The sequence below is a fragment of the Eublepharis macularius genome, chromosome 11 (genome assembly GCF_028583425.1).
Source record: "Eublepharis macularius isolate TG4126 chromosome 11, MPM_Emac_v1.0, whole genome shotgun sequence".
NCBI classification, from domain to species: domain Eukaryota; kingdom Metazoa; phylum Chordata; class Lepidosauria; order Squamata; family Eublepharidae; genus Eublepharis; species Eublepharis macularius.
This window is the reverse complement of record NC_072800.1, coordinates 31,564,074-31,583,183: the sequence shown is the minus strand read 5'-3', so window position 1 is coordinate 31,583,183 and position 19,110 is coordinate 31,564,074. Positions and strand designations below refer to the sequence as shown.

General features: G+C 41.6%; 1 protein-coding gene across 1 annotated transcript in view; it reads left to right on the top strand.

The window, feature by feature from the left end:
- The window catches only part of TMC2 (transmembrane channel like 2), a 59,636-nt gene that overhangs the window by 1,341 nt on the left and 39,185 nt on the right, over positions 1–19,110 (top strand). The window contains exons 3-8 of the mRNA XM_054990919.1: positions 418–745; positions 4,540–4,692; positions 5,830–5,920; positions 9,855–9,936; positions 11,447–11,553; positions 17,230–17,328. Coding sequence (XP_054846894.1) covers positions 418–745; positions 4,540–4,692; positions 5,830–5,920; positions 9,855–9,936; positions 11,447–11,553; positions 17,230–17,328 — 860 coding nt within the window. The remainder of the gene's footprint in view (positions 1–417; positions 746–4,539; positions 4,693–5,829; positions 5,921–9,854; positions 9,937–11,446; positions 11,554–17,229; positions 17,329–19,110) is intronic.

Below are 19,110 nucleotides of genomic sequence, written 5' to 3'. Positions count from 1 at the left end.
CCCAGTACAAAAGTTTTGTGGATGGCTGTTTACACTCCACTTTGCAGGTCAACATGCTAGAAAGAAAGTGCTAAATTAATATGTATTTTATGTAGAAACAGCCCATTATCTCTTTTTATTTCATCTAGTTTCCTGCATGTTAAATACCAAGCAAAACCTATATTATTGTTCTACAGTAATTGAAAGAACAGGTTAGCGTCCAAGACAGTCATAATCGATGTACATGACTCATGGACATATTTTTATTTTCCTCAGTTAACCTCTAAAATACTAGGCTTGATCTCCTTGACAGTGATTGGAGGCATCTTCATAAATTTCATAAGATCATTTGTATTTGTTTGATGAAAGACGATTTTTACTACAATGACATCAATGGAGCTTTTTATTTAAAACAAAAATGGTTTCTCTTGAGGACAGATGAGGAGGAAGAAAAGCCAGTCAGAACGCGGAATACAAGGGAAACAACCAGGGCAAAGAAAAAACAAAATAATGTAAAGGATGCTGATGCTGAAAGTGAAGAAGAGGATGAAGAGAGTACCAGGTGGAAGAAGGCCAATAAAAAGAACACTCCAAAAACAGAGGAGCCCAACGGAGACAGCGACGAGGAAGAAACAGCGAGAAGCAAGAGAAAGGGAGGCAGAAAGAGTACTTGCAAAGAGCAAAAGGATGCTGAAAACAAGGACAAGCAATCAACCACGAAAGCAAAAGGGAAGGACAAGAAAAAGAAGAAACAGGCAGGAGGGAGGTAAGGCATTTTTAGCAAGCTCCAGATGCCAAATCTTGCCATGGGCCACGGCTGTTCCAAGGGCTTGGACGTTCGGTACTCAGGTATCAATAGCCAGTGCTTGTTTTTGTTGTTTGTTTTTTAAAAAGATGCTAGTACTCATCTATATGGTTGAACTGATTTCCACCAATGCCCTCCTCGGGACTTGGGAGAATCCCACAAAATGTGCCAGTACTCAGTACTGGTGAGTTCCACCACAGAAAAAAAGCCCTGCCAACAGCTATCTGCAAGATATGCTCCCCTTTGTCAGTCCTCCTGAGTGGCACAGACACGTTTAAAGGACTTCAACAAATCACCGGATCCTTTCTTAGACACCATGTTGCTGAAATGAATGGTTATTGAAATATGCATGCACCCTTCATGGGTGGTACGCTCAGGTATCCGTGGCTGTCTCTCTCATTTCCACCCTTTACTATACTGGTAAAAGGGCAAATTTGACCAAGGGACCCAGTTTCCAAAATGCCCAGTCACATAACCATGCATTCAATGTTTTGGTTTTAGGGCAAACATTTTATAGACAAGGCATAGCTCCTGGGGTGTTTCTAGCTCCCCAAATACATATGATTTGGAGACTTCAACTCAGGTAATAATTCTGTCCAAAAATAAATCTGCTACTTTTTTAAAGCCTCCCAAGCTACAGCTGAGAAATGGGTGAACAAAATGATAGAAAGGGAACCAAAATTAAGAAAATCTGAAAAAATAGTAAAAACCTTACTAATTCTTTCCAGCTCTTCCGGAGTCCTTGTATTACCGCAAAATCTGTCTTCTTTACCTTGCCTGCTTTCCCCCCTGAAAGGCCTATGGCATCTCATAATCAACTAGGAATGGACCTTCCTAATCCAGAAGTTCCCAGGATCTCCAAAAAACAGTGTGAACACCTGTTGTGTTTTTATGAGGTTTAAATTGTTTTTAAAGTTAAACTACTTTGAGAACACTTGTGTAGAAAAGTGGTGTGTCAATATGGTAACAAAAATGCATACGATATTCTCCTCACAGCATACAGGAGCCCTGAGCATTGTTTAGAAGCATATCTCATGGGCAGCTAATGGTGATATCTTCTTGCAGGAATTGCAAATTTAACTTGATGTACTTGACGTCATTTTAATTTGATCGACATGTTTTAGCTATGTTTTAACTGCAAATGTTTATTTTTTTGTAAGCTGCCTTGGGAATTGTGGAAAGGCAGGATATAAATACTTTAAATAAATAAACTACACAACAAGTTTAACTAAGCAGGTATAGACCTTCTTTCTGGGCCTTACCTACAGTAATGTGGTGGTGGCGACACGGCTTTTCGCATGGTGGCGCCTGCCTTTGGAAGGCATCCCCCTTCAGCGTGCACGGTGTTTGCCTCACTGTCCTTTGGGTGCCAGGCCAAAACATTTCCCTTTACCTAGGCTTATGAGGAGTTCCATCTTTTAAAGCTGTTTTTATATTCTGCTTCTAGCCTGAAGACTGTTTTATTATTTTTGGATGCTGAATGTTGTTTTATGGCTTATTGTTCCTATTCTTATGCCATTTTTATCACTTTAATGTATTATTTGTAACTAATGAGCCTTCTCCAGCAGGTCTGTGATGGCATATAAATTTTATAAACAAATACATAAATAGGTCTGGTCAGTTCCTGAGTAGAGTTGGACACGAACAGCAATACAAACAAAAAAAAGCCACGAACAGCCCAATCTGCTGTTCGCAAACAAGCTGTTCGTGAGGCCCCATTCTAAATGAACAGGTGGTCATTGCAAGCCTCGTTCGTTGCTGTTCATCTTGCTGTTCGTCAAGCCACAGCCTGGCACCCGCAATCAAGTCCCTTGGCAACTTAGGCAGGGATTGTCTGAACTCTGTCTGAACTCCTGCGGTTGCCCTGGAAACCCCAATCTAAGCCCAATTTAGCTTGATAGGCAGGTCTTCCTCTCAAGCATGGAGCTCCAAATTTGTTACAACAAGGGAGCAAAGACCAGGGGGGAGGGGAGCACCCAGCTCTGGCTTTGCAGACAGTGGAGAGACAGTTGCTGTTGGCATTTTGACAGAGAGAGTGCATTGGAGCTTGAATTTTCTTTGTGTGTGGTGGGATAGGGATCTACCCCTTCAAGATCCAGGGCTGCTGCCAGGCTCTGGGGACAAGCTGTTATTTATTATTGGTACCTTTCCTGGTGCCTGCTCCGGTAAGATTTCTGGGAGTTGTGCAGTAGGGATCTACCTCTTCACATGACTAGCCTGGAAATGTAAAAGGCAGACAAACATGGGATGCAAAACAGGTAATGAACATGCTGTAAAGACCAAGTGTGAAAGGGGCCCGTGAGGCCAAATGCATCCTATCAAAAAAACATAAGAAAATTATTGATTGGTTTCTTCATTCAGCCAGATCGGGTTGTCTGAGGTGGCAAACTAGAGTGCAGAGGGGGTGGTCACTTTTTAATGTTTCCCTCACAAATAAAAAAATACACATCATGGTGAAAGACACACGTTATACTAGTTTTCCTTTAACAGTTATTAATGGAATGGAGTCCTTTGAAAATGTACTCTGAAGTGGTACAGCCCATTCTACCTCCTCAGCACTTTACCTCTTCTTTTAGCTGCATGTGCAGACCAAGCTTCAGCAACTGTAGAATAAGATAACACCTCTTGTACACAGGTAGTTCATAAAAATATTTATTTTACATGGCTTTTTCACGGCTGATTACAGTAGATCACAATTAAAACAGTTAAATCCAATAAATAGCAATAAATGATAAGACCACAATAAAACCAACTCAGTATACAACAACAACAACAACAACAACAACAGAATCAACCAGCAAAGGGGAAGAATACATGTAATCTTCACAGTGGAAAGAAGTACATCAGGAAGACATCAAATATTTATACTAGAAGCCATACTAGTGGATTTTTTAAATGAATACTCTGAAGTCAGATAAAATAGTGAAGTGCAAATAGCAACAAATTAAATAGGAGAGATAATTTGACGATGACTGCAAAGGAACCTCTGTTGACCCAAATATTTCTGAACTGGTTGAATTCTTTCCCTTCCAGAATCCTTGAAGACTTTCCAAAATGACAGTCAGGGGATTATATTTCTGACAATTAGTCAATGAGAAACTTTAGTGGACTAATCTGTGTAATTAACATAATAAGGGACTGAATGGCTGGCGGAGCTGCAAGAATTTTAAAAGGGCTACTTTTAAAGCCAAAGCCACAAACAGCAGATGTGAAAATTGATATGTTTTTCTGTCAAATTTCCCACGTAAATATTTGGTGGCTGTGTTTTAGCCTGTGATCAAAAAAGCATCCACAGGAATCACCAAGAGTTCTAATGGAACTGATGAACCTATAAATTCTTCGGCATTCCTTAGTAAATATTACAAAGGAATAATAGAGAAAAACATGACAAAGCACAGCTGCTTCTCCACACACAGAAGCGTTTACAGGATTGCAGAAATCTTGCTGGAAATCAGTTCACATGCTCACAGGATGCCTGATAGCTACTTAATAATTCACATGTCTTCTATTGATCAGTGTTTAACTGAGTATCTGCATCTGCTATCAAATGCAGAACCTTTTTACGTGCATTATATGAAGCTGGAGGGGGGTGGGAGGTTGCAATCAAAAGCAAGACTGTGCCTGCAACAGCAGCATACATGAATAAAGCTGAAACGCGTGAAATATTTTCAAGTTTGTATTACGGCATAATAATTATACAAGCTCTCCCTCAAGCCAACATTGTCCCCTGTTGTGCATTTTGTTTTTGTCCCCAGTTCTTCCTCCTCTGCATCCAACTCCTCAGATGATGAGTCTCTGAATGAGGAAGAATTATCCAAGCTAAAAGAACAAGTAGAAGAAAAAAAGAAACTGATATCTATCATGAGGAACAAACCCTGGCGTATGGCAAAGAAATTAAAAGTGCTCAGGTAAAGTACATCAGTCGGTTCAGTTTTCACAACGGACACATCAGAGAGAGAGATTGTTTAGCAGCTTGCAGTCTGCTACTCCATTTTACACGAACTGTGCTTTGTAGCAGCTATTGCCGGTTTCAAGCCCCAGGTCTTGGGAAAGCATCCAGTAGAATTCTGCCACATGGTCTGGCTTAAACCATCAGAGCTTTGAAGGCAGAAATCTGTTATCGCTCTTTGTTATTGAAATGCAGATGATGAGCAAAATTCTCTTCAACTGATACCCAGGCCTGGCTCATTTTATTGCCTTAATTAAAGACAAGCCTAAACACCTGGCTTTCACAAACCTTGTTGAAATGAGCTCTCTGCTCTTCTTTGACTATTCATGCCCTTTGTTGTGTGTGTGTAAAATGCCATCAAGTCACAACTAACCCCATAGGCTTTCCAAAGCGAACACAGGTGGTTTGCCATTGTCTGTGCCCATATAGTGACCCTGGACTTCCTTGGTGGTCTCCTCCCATCCATGTATGAACCAGGCTGGGCCAACCCTGCTTACCTTCTGAAAGCTGAGAAGATGGGATGAGCCTGGGCCATACAGACATAAATAATCAGTTGGATTCTTTCCCAAGATTCTTCACACTTGGAAGTATTAACACTTGTGAGTACTTAAAGGGGAAACATTATATTGGTTGCCAATTCTCAGAGCACTGCTACCAAGCTCATCCAAGAGAATGATACAATGTTCCACTTACTTTAAGGCTACAATCTTAAAATTAGCATCCTTCCTTCCATGGAACTGGGAGTAAACCCCAATGAATAAAATTGGATTGGTTTCTGAATAAACATACCTAGACTTACATTGCAAGTCTCTCTCTGATGGAGGACATGGTAAGGAAGTTATTGAATCTACTCCATAGTCAAGATATGCCCTTGGAGGAGAAATCCCAGATAAGAACTTACTTGTATAGCACTGAAGAAGTGAATACAGATTACTCTTATGATGAAACTAAGACCATGAAATTGAGTTAGTGCTGCTGGTAAGTCTCTTGGGACGGCAAGGTTCATATTTCATTTCTGAGCAGCACAATCATAAATGTTACAACTTCTATATCTATGTTTTTTAAAAGTATAACCGCTTTTTAATTTTTCAATTAGGGAGGCTCAAGCGTTCGTAGAAAAGTTTGAAGGTGCCTTGGGAAAGGGAAAAGGACGAAAACTATATGCATATAAAATGATGATGGCAAAGGTGAGTGCTGCAAGAGATTACGAGAGAAGTGAGGAAGTTCTGTGCTTTTGTGGTTTATTTTTGATACTGGAAGTTAAAGGCCTGCATCTCTTAGGTTAAGCATGCAAATGCTGAGATTCAAGATGAGAAAAATGTTGAGTATTGTGGAAGTCATATTTTTTAGACTGAAGCTCAATACAGCATTACCGACCTCCAGCCCGGAGCTCTCCCAGAATTACAACTCATCTCCACGCTGCAGCAATCAGTTCCTCTGGAGGAAATGGCAGCCTGGGAAGGTAGATTCTAGGCCATGACATCTCCACTGGACTCTCCAGACTCTACCCTCACCAGGCACCACTCGCAAAACTTCAGCCATTTCCCAAGCTGGGGTTAGCAACCGTGGTTCAATCGTCAGCACTGAAATATGAATACTGATAGGTTGCAGCCACACTATAACCATGCATATTTACTTAGAAATAACTCCCGTTTTATTGTCCGATTGTCCACTTTTCAGAGTTTCCCTTGCTACGCTCTAGTCTTGTCGGAAAGATCAGAATCCAAACAAGTTTAATAACTGAGTAAATGGGGTTGCATTTTTGAACCTCTCTCCGATATCAGTAGCATTTGACTACCGGCATGCACTGAAGGCCACCATTCTCCCCTCCATGCCACTGCAAGGGGGTGCACAGGCAGCTAATTTTTTAAAAAATCAGTAGTCATTATATCATAAAGCCCTCCAGTGGTACCATGGGGAAAATGGTAAATGTGAAGGGATGACTGAAAAAAATGCAGATGAGCTTGCTGGATATGCCATTGTTGCTGTGACTTCCTCTACAGTTGCCAAAGCAATGATTCCATGCAACAGAGAATATTCACTTTGTAGATGCAGCCCTAGAGGTACTGCTCCATCAAATGTTTCTATACACTTTGAAAACATAGTTGAAAAAAATCAATATGTAGTTCTAAAAACACTCCAGTGCAAAATGGGCGAGTGCCTTACTTCAAAGAACTGTTTTGAAAACAAATAATGGTTGAGCATTGGGTATTGCCATAGGAAGAGGGATCATCTTGCTTGCTTTCAAGGGATATAATTAGTTTCTAAACATTTTTATATTAAAAAAAATCACAGAAAAGTGAAAGCATGGGTATGGTGTATTACTTATCACTAGTGACCTCACAGCCATTGTAAAATAGCTCTGATTCTCCGAAGTTCCACACGGCAATGGATACATTATCGGGGCAGGGGGAATAGTGGGAGAACAGCCTTTCCCCCCAAATACATTCTTGCTATTCAGAAATGTAATATTTCTATAAAGATGATGCTGCCGTAAGGCAACATGCATGTATCTTTACTGTAACAGCGGTGTACACTTGGGGGTGGGGGACAGAAGGGCTGCTAGAATTGCCTCTTAAGCAAAACTTAAGTATTTGAAAAGTGTTCCCTGAAAAGTTTAGCTCTGTTCTGCATGCACACAGGGAAACCATGCATTTCCTCTTTGATGGCAAATGCCACAAAAACAGAATCAAAACTGCCTGCAACTGTTTTGGAAATGGTGACATCAGGAATCGCACGGAAAAGCCACCAGCATTCAGTGAGTGGAGTGCTATTTTTAGGACATATGGAAACATCCATTATTTGCCATCAAAGAGGAAATGTATGGTTTTTCCATCTGTATGCATGCTGTACAGTTGCAGTCAACTTATGGTGACCTCATAGGGTTTTCAAGGTATGAGACATACAGAGGTAGTTTGCCATTGCCCATCTCTGCAAAGCAACCTTGGCTTTCCGTGGTGGTCTTCCATCCGTTAGCAGCCAAGATCTGATGGGATCCAGTTACCTGAACCATCCAAGTCAGGGATGTTTTCCCTATGGGTCCAAATACCTCCTCAATCCAAATCCCACTCTTAAGTCTTCTATATATGAATGCTTAAAACCAGGAGATCTGATCGCAGTTCTCCAAAATCTCATATATAGAGATGGGCATGAAATGGGAAAAAACCGAAATGAGTATTTCGTGTTTCAGCGCATTCCACGATTCACAAATTTTCACAAAATTATCCTGTTTCACGAAATGATTCGTTAGTTTCATGATTTGTCAGAACCCAGGGTAATTCAATGGCCCCCTTCGTACCCAGAGATGCCAAACTCACAGTGAGACTTCAACAAATGCTCTAAATAAAAATATAAGCAAAGAAAATTAAAGAAAAAAAAGGTAAGCCTCAGTCAAACTAGGCCCCAGAGCCAGGCAATGCCCTGAGACTGGGTTTGGGTGGGGTGGGGTGGAGGAAAGAAGGCATCCTCACCCAATGACCTTCCCAGCATGGCCAAGAGCTGAAAATAAGAAATAGGCTTTTCAGTCTCTTTTAAAGCAGCAGCAAATCCAGCCAAAAGCTCCCAGTTCCACTCTCTCACTCCAAATCCCAGCAACAGGTCCTCCCTCTCCCTCTGTCTACTGGAACTGAAAAGCACGAGGCAGAGAGCTGTGCCTTACATAAGAAATGCTCACATAGAGGTCTCTGTTTGGCAGACAGGAGGTCTCTGTTTGGCAGACAGACCTGCCTAACAGAGTTTGGAGGGATGAGATTGGTGTTCCCATGGCTATATAAGGCCCATCGCCTCAGTTGCCTAGGGGATTAACCCTCTTGCTCCTTGCTGTATAGGGCAGAATGGAAGCTCTCCAGTTGGCAGGGAGAGCTGCCTATCAAGGTTATGTGGGCTAAGATTGGAGTTTCCAATGACAACAAAAGGTCTGCAGACATTCTGGGCCTATGTTGCCTAGGGAATCAATGGACTGGCGCCAGCCTGTCTGGTATCACGAATCATTCACGAATTGAATGAATCAGCCCAAAAAGTCATGAATTTTGTGAAAACCACGGCCCCACTAAATGCATTTTGCAAAATGCGAATCAGCTTGATTCGTCATGAAATTTGGTTTGTATTTCGATTGGTGCCCATGTCTACGCATATAGTTTGGCCTTAATGCTGGCCTGCTTTACAGGGTGGCTGTAAGAGTTGCTCCCATAATGTATACAAAATATTTCAAATATTTGAAATTTGCTGCATATCTTCTAGTATTATTTTGGGTAATGTCCGTGAAGTCTTGCAAAGTTAAAAAACAATTCCCAAATTGGAGCATGGAAAGGCCGACTTGTGGGCTTTAAAGTTCAGCTTTTGCAGATATATTTAAGGTGTGAATCGCCTGGAGAGCTTTGAAGCTCAGTGGGTGGGATATACATTTGAAATAAGAATCTTATATAATGCATCGATATCACCAACACTCAGATTATTGAGGATAGGGAGGAAGTCTTGTTTATTCTTCAAAAGTTAGGGTCAGTGCTGAGCAAGCTCCCTTATAGGAATCACATATATAGTCTCTCCTCACTTGTCCTTTTCAATATCACTGTTATAAAGAAAAATCTCAAAGTCCACTTGTCCTTTTTCTCATAACTCAAGTGCTTAGAATGTCAAAGCTTTAATTGAAATTCAATCCTTTGGGTTCAGGCTCATCTTCAGGTTTCAAGCCACCAGTAAATGGTTGTTGTGGGTTTTCTGGGCTGTATTGCCGTGGTCTTGGCATTGTAGTTCCTGACGTTTCGCCAGCAGCTGTGGCTGGCATCTTCAGAGGTGTAGCACCAAAAGACAGAGATCTCTCAGTGTCTGAGAGATCTCAGACACTGAGAGATCTCTGAGAGATCTCTGAGAGATCTCCACACTGAGAGATCTCTGTCTTTTGGTGCTACACCTCTGAAGATGCCAGCCACAGCTGCTGGCGAAACGTCAGGAACTACAATGCCAAGACCACGGCAATACAGCCCGGAAAACCCACAACAACCATCGTTCTCCGGCCGTGAAAGCCTTCGACAATACATCCACCAGTAAATCTTTGTAAGGATTGCAGAAGCCTTAGCCTCCATCTTACAAGAAAACATTGCCTATTACTGTTTTTCTTTCCAGAAATGGGTCAAATTTAAGAGAGATTTTGAAAATTTTAAGACACAATGTATCCCCTGGGAAATGAAGATAAAAGAGGTAGAAAGTAAGTGAATGTGTTTATTCTCACAGAAATATCTTAAAAAAGACTTAAAACTGTTTTAAACATTTAACAGAATGGGCATCTGGATCTTCTAGCTCCTGGGATGGATTCAGACAACATGGTATGGTGTATATTCCCTCCATGGTATGGTGAATTTTGCAGTGGGGGTGTGCACAGGAATAATCTGTACTCAGAGACTCCTTGTCCATCACCATTGAGATCAACTCTATGACCAAATGCAGTTGTGGAGCTCCTTCAACACAGGAGGACGCTCGTTCTCTCCATGAGCTCCACAGACACGTCAGAGCAACTGACAAATTTTCAGTCTCTCCTATCACATAACAGAAAGCCTATTGATCAAAGAGCCTATCTGCATAGGGGTTATTTCAGAGAATGAAGAAAACCAGTCTCTGTGATCCATATATATTAGGGAGTCCAGCCCCTGCTGATATGACCATCATTGTCCTTAGGCTTGTAAGGGTTTTATTGCTTGAGTCCAACACTAAAACCTTATGGACATAACCCTCACCTGGTTCATTGTGCAATGAACTCAGAAATCACGCTTGAGACCAGAGTAAACATGCAGTTCAAACAAAATTTATAGAGAAGGCCTGCCGGAGCATTTGTGATCATTTAGAGGGGAGAGCAAGTTAAGAGAATTCAACTGCAAAACTTCAAGGGAAGTCAGTGACAATTTTACCATAAGTCTAGTGAGATGGCAGATATACTTGTGTGTGCAAGAGAATCAGCATTCCACATACGATGTTTGGCATGGAAACTTTAGTTTCCTGGAGAAATTATACTAGGGTAGCTACACAAGGCAGGGCCAGTTCCAGGTTTGGGGGGCAGAGAGTGCTCAGGGGTCCCCCTTTGCCCACTAGTAGGCTCCCCTTCTTGCCCTCCCACCCATATGCCCCCACCTGCCTATGCATCCTTCCTTTGCCTACTTGCATGCTCCCCCACAGTCACAGCTGCCCACACTCCCTGCACGTCTTTTTGCTGATGGTTCTGGGTGCAGTTAGGAGTGCAGCTGCCATGGCCACCAGGAGCTCTGATGCTTTGTGCACCACCCACATACCCTTCTTCAGCAGGACTAGGCAGTATATGTAGCTGGGAGCAAAGGCTCTCAAGCAGGCAGTGGAAAGGTGTGATTGCAGGAATAATAATGATGATGATGATGACGACGACGATGACGACGACAACGATGACGATAACTGCACTTATGTACCGCTCTTCTAGACAGATCAGTGCCCCACCCAGAGCGGTGAACAAGTTAGTGGTATCATTATCCCCACAATACAGCTGGGGAGCTGGGGCTGAGAGGAGTGGCTGACCCAAGGCCACCTTCTGAGCTCATGGATGTAGTGGGATTCAAACCAGTAGAGTGCTGATTCGCCATGAAACATAATGCGTCAGAATAAAAACTGTGCTACATTTGTGTGCACAAAATCAAGCAGTCCTATATTAAATTTGAATTTGGCAACTTTCTAACAGTATCCTTTCTTTGTTTAAGGTCACTTCGGCTCTTCAGTGGCTTCCTATTTTATATTTCTGCGGTGGATGTATGGGGTAAACCTGGTCCTGTTTGGCTTAATATTTGGACTAGTTATAATTCCAGAGGTACGTTATGTAAACTATGATCATATCTGCTTATCAGTTTGAATGCAGGGGTATTAAGTTGCATGCATTTGTGTCATATATGCACTGTCACCTGGGCGAACCAAGCCGCTTATATACAACCAGGAGCAGAATAGCCTACAGCCTTTCCTCCATAACAGATTTGTTTTCCACAGGCAAAGAGTGGAAAATCTCAGTGCTGCAGCTCAGCCATGAGAATGGAAGTCAGAGCAGGGCTCCTCCTTCACAATACATCATTCAGGGATGGCTGGGGTGGAAGTGTCCTATCGTTTCCATTCTCCCAAGCCTTGTCCCTGGTGGTACAGCCAAGAAATGGCCTGCCAATGACTTCATCATGGCCAGGGGGTTTAGATCCCAAAAAAGCTTGGACAGGCTTGGCTGTCGCTCCCCCAACAAATAACTAATTGGCCAGGCTTGCTGGAACATTCAAACACGCTATCGCCACCTGCAGCCTGAATGGTACCAATTCCAAAAAGACTATGCCGTGTGGTTTTTGCTGCCTATGGAGATCTGCTGCAGTATCGCCACTGGTCACAGGGCAAGGCTTCTGTTACCTACGGCTCCCACTTCCATTCCTATGACTAGAGGAAGCAATATTCCTTTGTACAGACATTTGTTTAATTAATGCGGACTGCAACATTCAGCTTTACGATGGGAGTTAGCTACGGCAGAAGTTACAGTTCTGTTTGCAGCGTTATCTTACATGTAGGGTTGCCAACTCCAGATTGGAAAATTCCTGGAGATTTGGAAGGTAGAGCCTGAAGAGGGAAGTGTTTGGAGAGGGAAAGGGCCTCAGCAGGGTATAATGCCAGACAGTCCACCCTTCAAAGCAGCCATTTTCTCCAAGGAAAATTATTTCTGTAGTATGGAGATCAGTTGTAATTCAAGGAGATTGCCAGGCCTCACTTGGAGGTTGGTAACCCTATAATAATATCTAAGCTACAGCCATAAAGGTTTTAATGATTAGAGGTGGGCATGAACAGCAATATGAACAAAAAAAAGCCACAAACAGCCCAATCAGCTGTTCGTGAACAAGCTGTTCGTGAGGCCCCGCCTGACGAACATGTGTTCGTTCCAAGCCCTGTTCATGGTGTTCATCAGCCGTTCGTCAAGCCAGACAGTCTGGCGCCTTTCAATCAATTCCCTTGGCAACAGTAGGCATGGACTTTCCGAACTCTATCTAAACTCCTGTTGCCCTGGAAACCCCAATCTAAGCCCAGGGGCACTTCAACCCCAACTCAGCCATTTGTCAGGGAAAACCCCGACAAGGGCTGATTGCAGCCTGACGGGGTTTAAATTTCCCTCTCCCTGCTGCTGCACAGCGCAGGAAGAGGAACATTTAAATCCCCCACCTAGCTGCTTGTCAGGGAAACCCCTGACAAGCGGCTGAGTGCAGCCTGCCGGGGTGAAATGCCCTTCTCCCTGCTGCTGCACAGCTGCAGGGAGAGGGGCACTTCACCCCCAACTCAGCTGCTTGTCAGGGGTTTCCTTATAAAGTCTCCCCCCCTCCCTCCAGCTGGCTAGAAGGAGGGAGACTTTGAAGGGAAGGAGGTTCCCTACGCCGTTTGCAAACGGCATGGAGAACCTTCTTCCCTTCCGAGTCTCCCCCCCTCCCCCTAGCCAGCTGGAAGGAGGGAGACTTTGAAGGGAAGGAGGTTCCCCATGCCATTTGCAAATGGCACAGGGAACTTTCTTCCCATCCAAGTCTTCCCCCTCCTTCCCACAAACAGACATTCCCTGTACGTGATTCTCTGTACGTGGATGGCAACGAACAACGAACATCGTGTTCTTTTTTTCCTGTTCGTGCCCACCTCTATTAATGATACAAAGTTAGACCTAGCCAGAGTTCTCCAGTTCCTCCACTAAGCTCTCCCAAACCCCATTAAGTGTGACAATACTGTTTATAAACATAATATATAAAGCTGCTTCATAGTGAATTAGTCCATATGCCCTCCAATGAGCAGAAGTTCTCCAAGGTTGTAAGTAAAGTCCCAGCCTTGTTATCTGATATCCTTTTAATAAAGATTTAGCTTGGGACCTTATGCATGCAAATCATAGCCTTAACATAGCCCATATGGGTCATCTCTGACACATTTTCTTCCATACAACTTATGGAAAGATTCTGAGGCCACAACTTCCATGGCAAAACAAACCTAAATGTGTGCAATTCTTAAAAGATAGCAAACATTTCAATGCTGAAAGTTGATTTCTTAGCTTCCCTTTATACTACACGGAGCTTAATAGTTATGTTGATATAAAGTAGGCCAGATATTAAATGACTACTATTAAACAGGCAATTCTGTACTTAACAGCATTGTAAAATAGTTATAGCACCTTTGAATGTTGTTGTATACTACCATAACCAACTTATAAATCTGCCATTTCTCTCAAGAATGAACAGTTGCTTGCATAACCAAATCATTCTCCCGTCACTGATGGCAATAATTAAGAACAGGTTCACCAATTTATCTTCACCATCCGAATGGATGCGATGCCAAACGATCATGTTGGTGTTGAAAAGGCATTATCTATGCTTTTGAAAATCTTCAGAGCTCAAACTTTACAGATCGGTCTTCCATATCACATGACATCACTAGTTACAATACATTGCCCCAGATGCAATGGACGCAGCTCCCAAGTTCAGTTATATGTCCTCAAGAGCTGAGTGAACAATGTGCTTCATCCACATAGATCAATGTATCTATTATCCATATCTCAAATGCCAAAATAGACAGACACCAAAGCATCCAGTGTTGTCTTTATTCAATCCTGACAGCTCATCCATTGTAAACTATGGTTTGAATCCTTCCTAACCATTTTTCATTTGGTTCAAGTGGGAGAAAAGGCTGCTTTGGGCTCCTTAAAAAGTCAGAATTCATGAAACCCACATTGACGAAAAGCTATGTAGGATGCAAGAGGAAGCAAGGGGAAGAATCAAGTATGATCATTCTTCCTGCTTCTCGTTGTGACAGCAGAAAAGCAGGCAGGATCCAACCCATTATTTCTTCTTCGTATACTATGCGCTCACCACCAGAACTGTTTCTCTGCCCAGTGTTATCCATTTACTCCCAACCTCTGAAAAAAGCCTGTTTCTTGTGCTCTCTTGTGTGTATTGTCTATTGAGCCCATCCTCCAAAATCTTTGCACACACAGTAGACTGATTATTTTATCAACTCTGGGATGGCAATAAATACAAAGCCTATCTATAGGCGTGAACAAACGTCCCTGAACTGAGTCTGATTTTTGTACTGGGACGAGTGCTGCATGGAGAGATAAACCTAATCCTTTTACTACATTCAAGGGGGAAATAATCCACCACATTCATGACAACAAGAACTCTGCCATCTGCCCCAAACAAGTAGAATTCAAATTGCTGCTGTGTGAAATGTGCTTTTTGACTATCTCCTCTTCACAAATAATGGCTAGCATTAAAATCTGTATTTAAACATAAGGGTGATTGGGATTTTATTGTGAAGTCTCTTCATGCTAATATTTTTTATTTAATCTCCAAGATGAGTACCATATGCACACAAAACAGTCAAGATAACGTTTAGTATAACAACAATATAAAATGAGAGCCTGCTGTAAAGGGAGAAAAATATAATACATATTTTTCAAAGAATAGACAATATAGTCTATTTCCTCTTCTTATGGCTTGGAAATGATTCCATATTCTTTGTAACTTTCCTTTGATAGTTTATCCTTCCTTAACTCAAATAAATCTTGTTCATTTGAATATACTAACCATATGCTTCATACAAGGTGACAATCTTTATGGATGGAACATTAGATTTCTCTCACTTTAACTATCAAAACGTTCCCAAAAGTCAAGTTGAAAACCAATTCTTATTTTTTTTCAGTTCCATTTATGCCTCCAAGTAAAGCTCTTACCATATGCATATTTTATGTCCACGTCGTTTTTAAAGAAATTTTATTTAAAAAGAAAAAGACTACAAAAAGTACATTAAAAGCTTAGATAATATACATATAGTATAGTAAAAGAAAGGCGTAAACAAGATATATAACAACACAGCTAAATCAGAAAATATTACTCCTCTCTCTCTCCTTAATTACTTATGCCCAAAATGTCATACTTAACATTCTATTTTCAACTTTATACTTCTCATTTTATATTCAACATTTTTAAAACCTTAGTTTTATAATTATTCTATGTCCATATTAACTATTCTTAATTTTTCGTAATTTGCAAGTTACATGATCAAAGAAATCTCTCCATTTTTCATGAAATTGCAGTGTTGGTCTGTTGTGTGTATAAAAAATTAGTTTAGCCATAGATGCATATTCATGCATGTTCTTCCATTCATTCACATCTGGACAGAGTTCCGCCTTCCATTTTGCTGCATATACAGCTCTCACCATATACTTAAAAAGTTCGCCATGTACTTTTGTAATATTACTCGGTAAGATATTTAATAACATATTTTAAAGATTCAGCTCAAAGTGAAACTTTAATGATCTCCACATCATTTTAACATTATAAATATTTTCAAATTAAGCATGAGGCAAGGAAAAGGGGAAATGGGTAAGTCCATTCAGAAGGTGAGACCTTCTGAAAGTCTCAGGACATTTGTAAAGGTGTCTCCGCAACCACTCAGAGCAGCTTGCAAAGTGTGTTATTATTATCCTCATGACAATCACTCTGTGAGGTAGGTGGGGCTAAGAGAGCTCTGGAAGAGCTGTGACTCACCCAAGGTCACCCAGCTGGCTTCAAGTGGAGGAGTGGGGAATCAAACCCTGTGGGGGCATGGAAGAAAAGTACTGGGAATCCCACTGTGTGGGTGCTGCGTCATTGTTGCACATGCTTCTGCTTCACAGCAGCAATGACCAAACAACAAAGAATCATTGTCATATGGACACAGCCCTCATCTATGTGTAATTCATAATACAATTACACACTTGGATTTTATGCAAAAGCTAAATCGAAGAGTCCGGTAGCACCTTTAAGACTAACCAACTTTACTGTAGCATAAGCTTTCGAGAATCACAGTTCTCTTTGTCAGATGCGTGACTATGCAAAAGCTAGTTAGTGTAACCAAGTGGTACTACTTGGATTCCACGAAATGTCCCAAAGTCATGGGTTGTATCCAGCAGCAGAAGATTTCCACTAATAGAAGGGGGGCTGATTTCCACTGATTTCCACCTCTGACTACAGACCTCCAATTCCCCTCTTATGGGGGTTCTCCCTCTCTGAGGAGCAGCATTTCAGGGAATATTTCGGGCTGTAGCTGGATGGGAAGGTCCACTGACTGAAATCCCTTCCATCATCAGGATTACCCTTCTAACCCCATTAAATCAAAATGGCTTTAGAAGAGAGTCACTCTGCTTAGGCTTGCACTCTGATACAGTTGGGGTAGAGCCAACCATCCTTCCTCCGACTTAAATGGTTCTTCCTTTGGTGGAGAAGGACTCTTTAGACTAGAGGATAACATCAGACTTTGTGCAGTCATCCCACTATTGGCGTCTTGCTACCAGTATTTTTATTCAACTTACAGAAATCAGGCCATGTATATCGCTGTATAAAATTAGGCACCCTAACAAGAAGAAAGGCAAAATGACCATGCTCTGTCATTAATGGGATGGGGATCAATGGGAAAATATTTGCAAACTTTGTGTGTGATAACAATTAACTTGTCTTAGGTCTTAATGGGAATATCATATGGAAGCATACCTAGAAAAACTGTACCGAGGGCTGAGCAACCAACCGCTATGGATTTCTCTGTTCTCTGGGATTTTGAGGTAGGTGCCTTCAAATGTATGTTTAGCCTTCTCATGAGAGTAAACCCAACACTACGTAGAAACCTTTGGCACATAGTCTTTTGAGAAGGGGGGAGGGTAGGTTAGCAAACATCTTACCAATTGATTCTTAGTCAACAACCGAAGTCTTGCTGTAATAATAATAATAACAACAACAACATTCGATTTATATACCACCCTTCAGGACAACTTAATGCCCAATCAGAGCGGTTTACAAAGTATGTCATTATTATCCCCACAACAAAACACCCTGTGAGGTGGGTGGGGCTGAGAGAGCTCCAGAGAGCCGTGACTGACCCAAAGTCACCCAGCTGGCTTCAAGTGGAGGAGTGGGGGAATCAAACCTGGTTTTCCAGATTAGAGTCCCACGCTCTTAACCACTACACCAAACTGGCTAATCTCTAGTGTTATTCATTCCACTGTGTTGAACAGGCCTCTGAGGACATGCAGAGCTATCTCTAGCCTACATTCCTGAATTTCTAACCCTTTTCCAGAACCCACCAAGCCGAAGGTCTAGAAAACCTTTTAGAAGCTTTGTAGTACCTCAACCAATTCATCCCTTCACTAGTATTTAAAATTCAATCATCAATTGTTTTGTTAAAAGCGTCACAGATCCTCAATATTAGGAGTTTATCTGGACGGCATGACCAAAGCAAGACATGGATAGGCAAAAGTGAAAGATTCCAAAGACATGGTATTATAATTAAAAAGTTTTAAAACAATTGTTTATAGAATGAAAACCAGAAGGTATATGGCACTAGCAAGTGGAAAAAAATAAAAGATAGTCATAAACATTCTCCACGACAGTCTAATTAGAGCATTTGACAGAGGAAGGTTCCTCAAAACTTACTTACATTTCAGTATTTCTTTATTCAAGACATTGTTCAAAATGGAGTCAAGGACATCCTAGTGAGGACAAAGGAGTTAACAAGGAGCACAGGACTCAACTTAAATCTTAGACCATTTCTTAAGACCAGCCCAAAGGGCTCAAAGCAGTGTACAAGCTCTTCAAGTTCTCTGGAACTCTTCACCAAGCTGGATGTGAAGAAGGCAAGAGAAGTTTCACACCATGATCTTTGTTCACCCTGTAGCATGTCTGCCAGATTCTTCAAGCAAGAAAGCTTCAGGGTTATGGTCTAAAACTTATTCCACGACCACCATGCCTGTTAGTTATCCAGTTTGATGAAGATTTCTGGAGGGCTCAAAAATTTGCATGCTGTTTGAGGTCACTTCTGTTGGTCTTTAGATATGGGATTATGTGAGTTTGGGTTTTGTGTTTATCTGGGTATACTTTTGTCTTTAAAACAGAAATGCCACAAACTATACCTCCTGCATCATAGCCTTTTAATCATTGCTCAAAGCCCCATGTATTTCTACTGAGGTTTTACTTCACACATCTGAAGGACTGTAGCCCACAAAAGCTCACACTGCAATCTGTTAGTCTTTAAAGTGCCACAAGATTCCTTTTTCTTTCACTGCAACTGACTAAGGGCCAAGCTAGAAGTGACAAATTACACCTTAATGGTAAGTGAACAGACTCACGTGTATTCCTCCCTGTTCACTTGCACTCCACTCGATGATCGAGTGGAGCGCAAGTGAACAGGGAGGAATACACGTGAGTCTGTTCATTTGCCATTCAAGTGTAATTCATCATTTCTAGCTTGGCCCTAACAGGGCTACTCTACTAGTAATGTTAAGTATTTTAATACCTATAGTAGTTACAATATCACTTTTGTTTAAGCCTTGGTCCATACAATTACACCT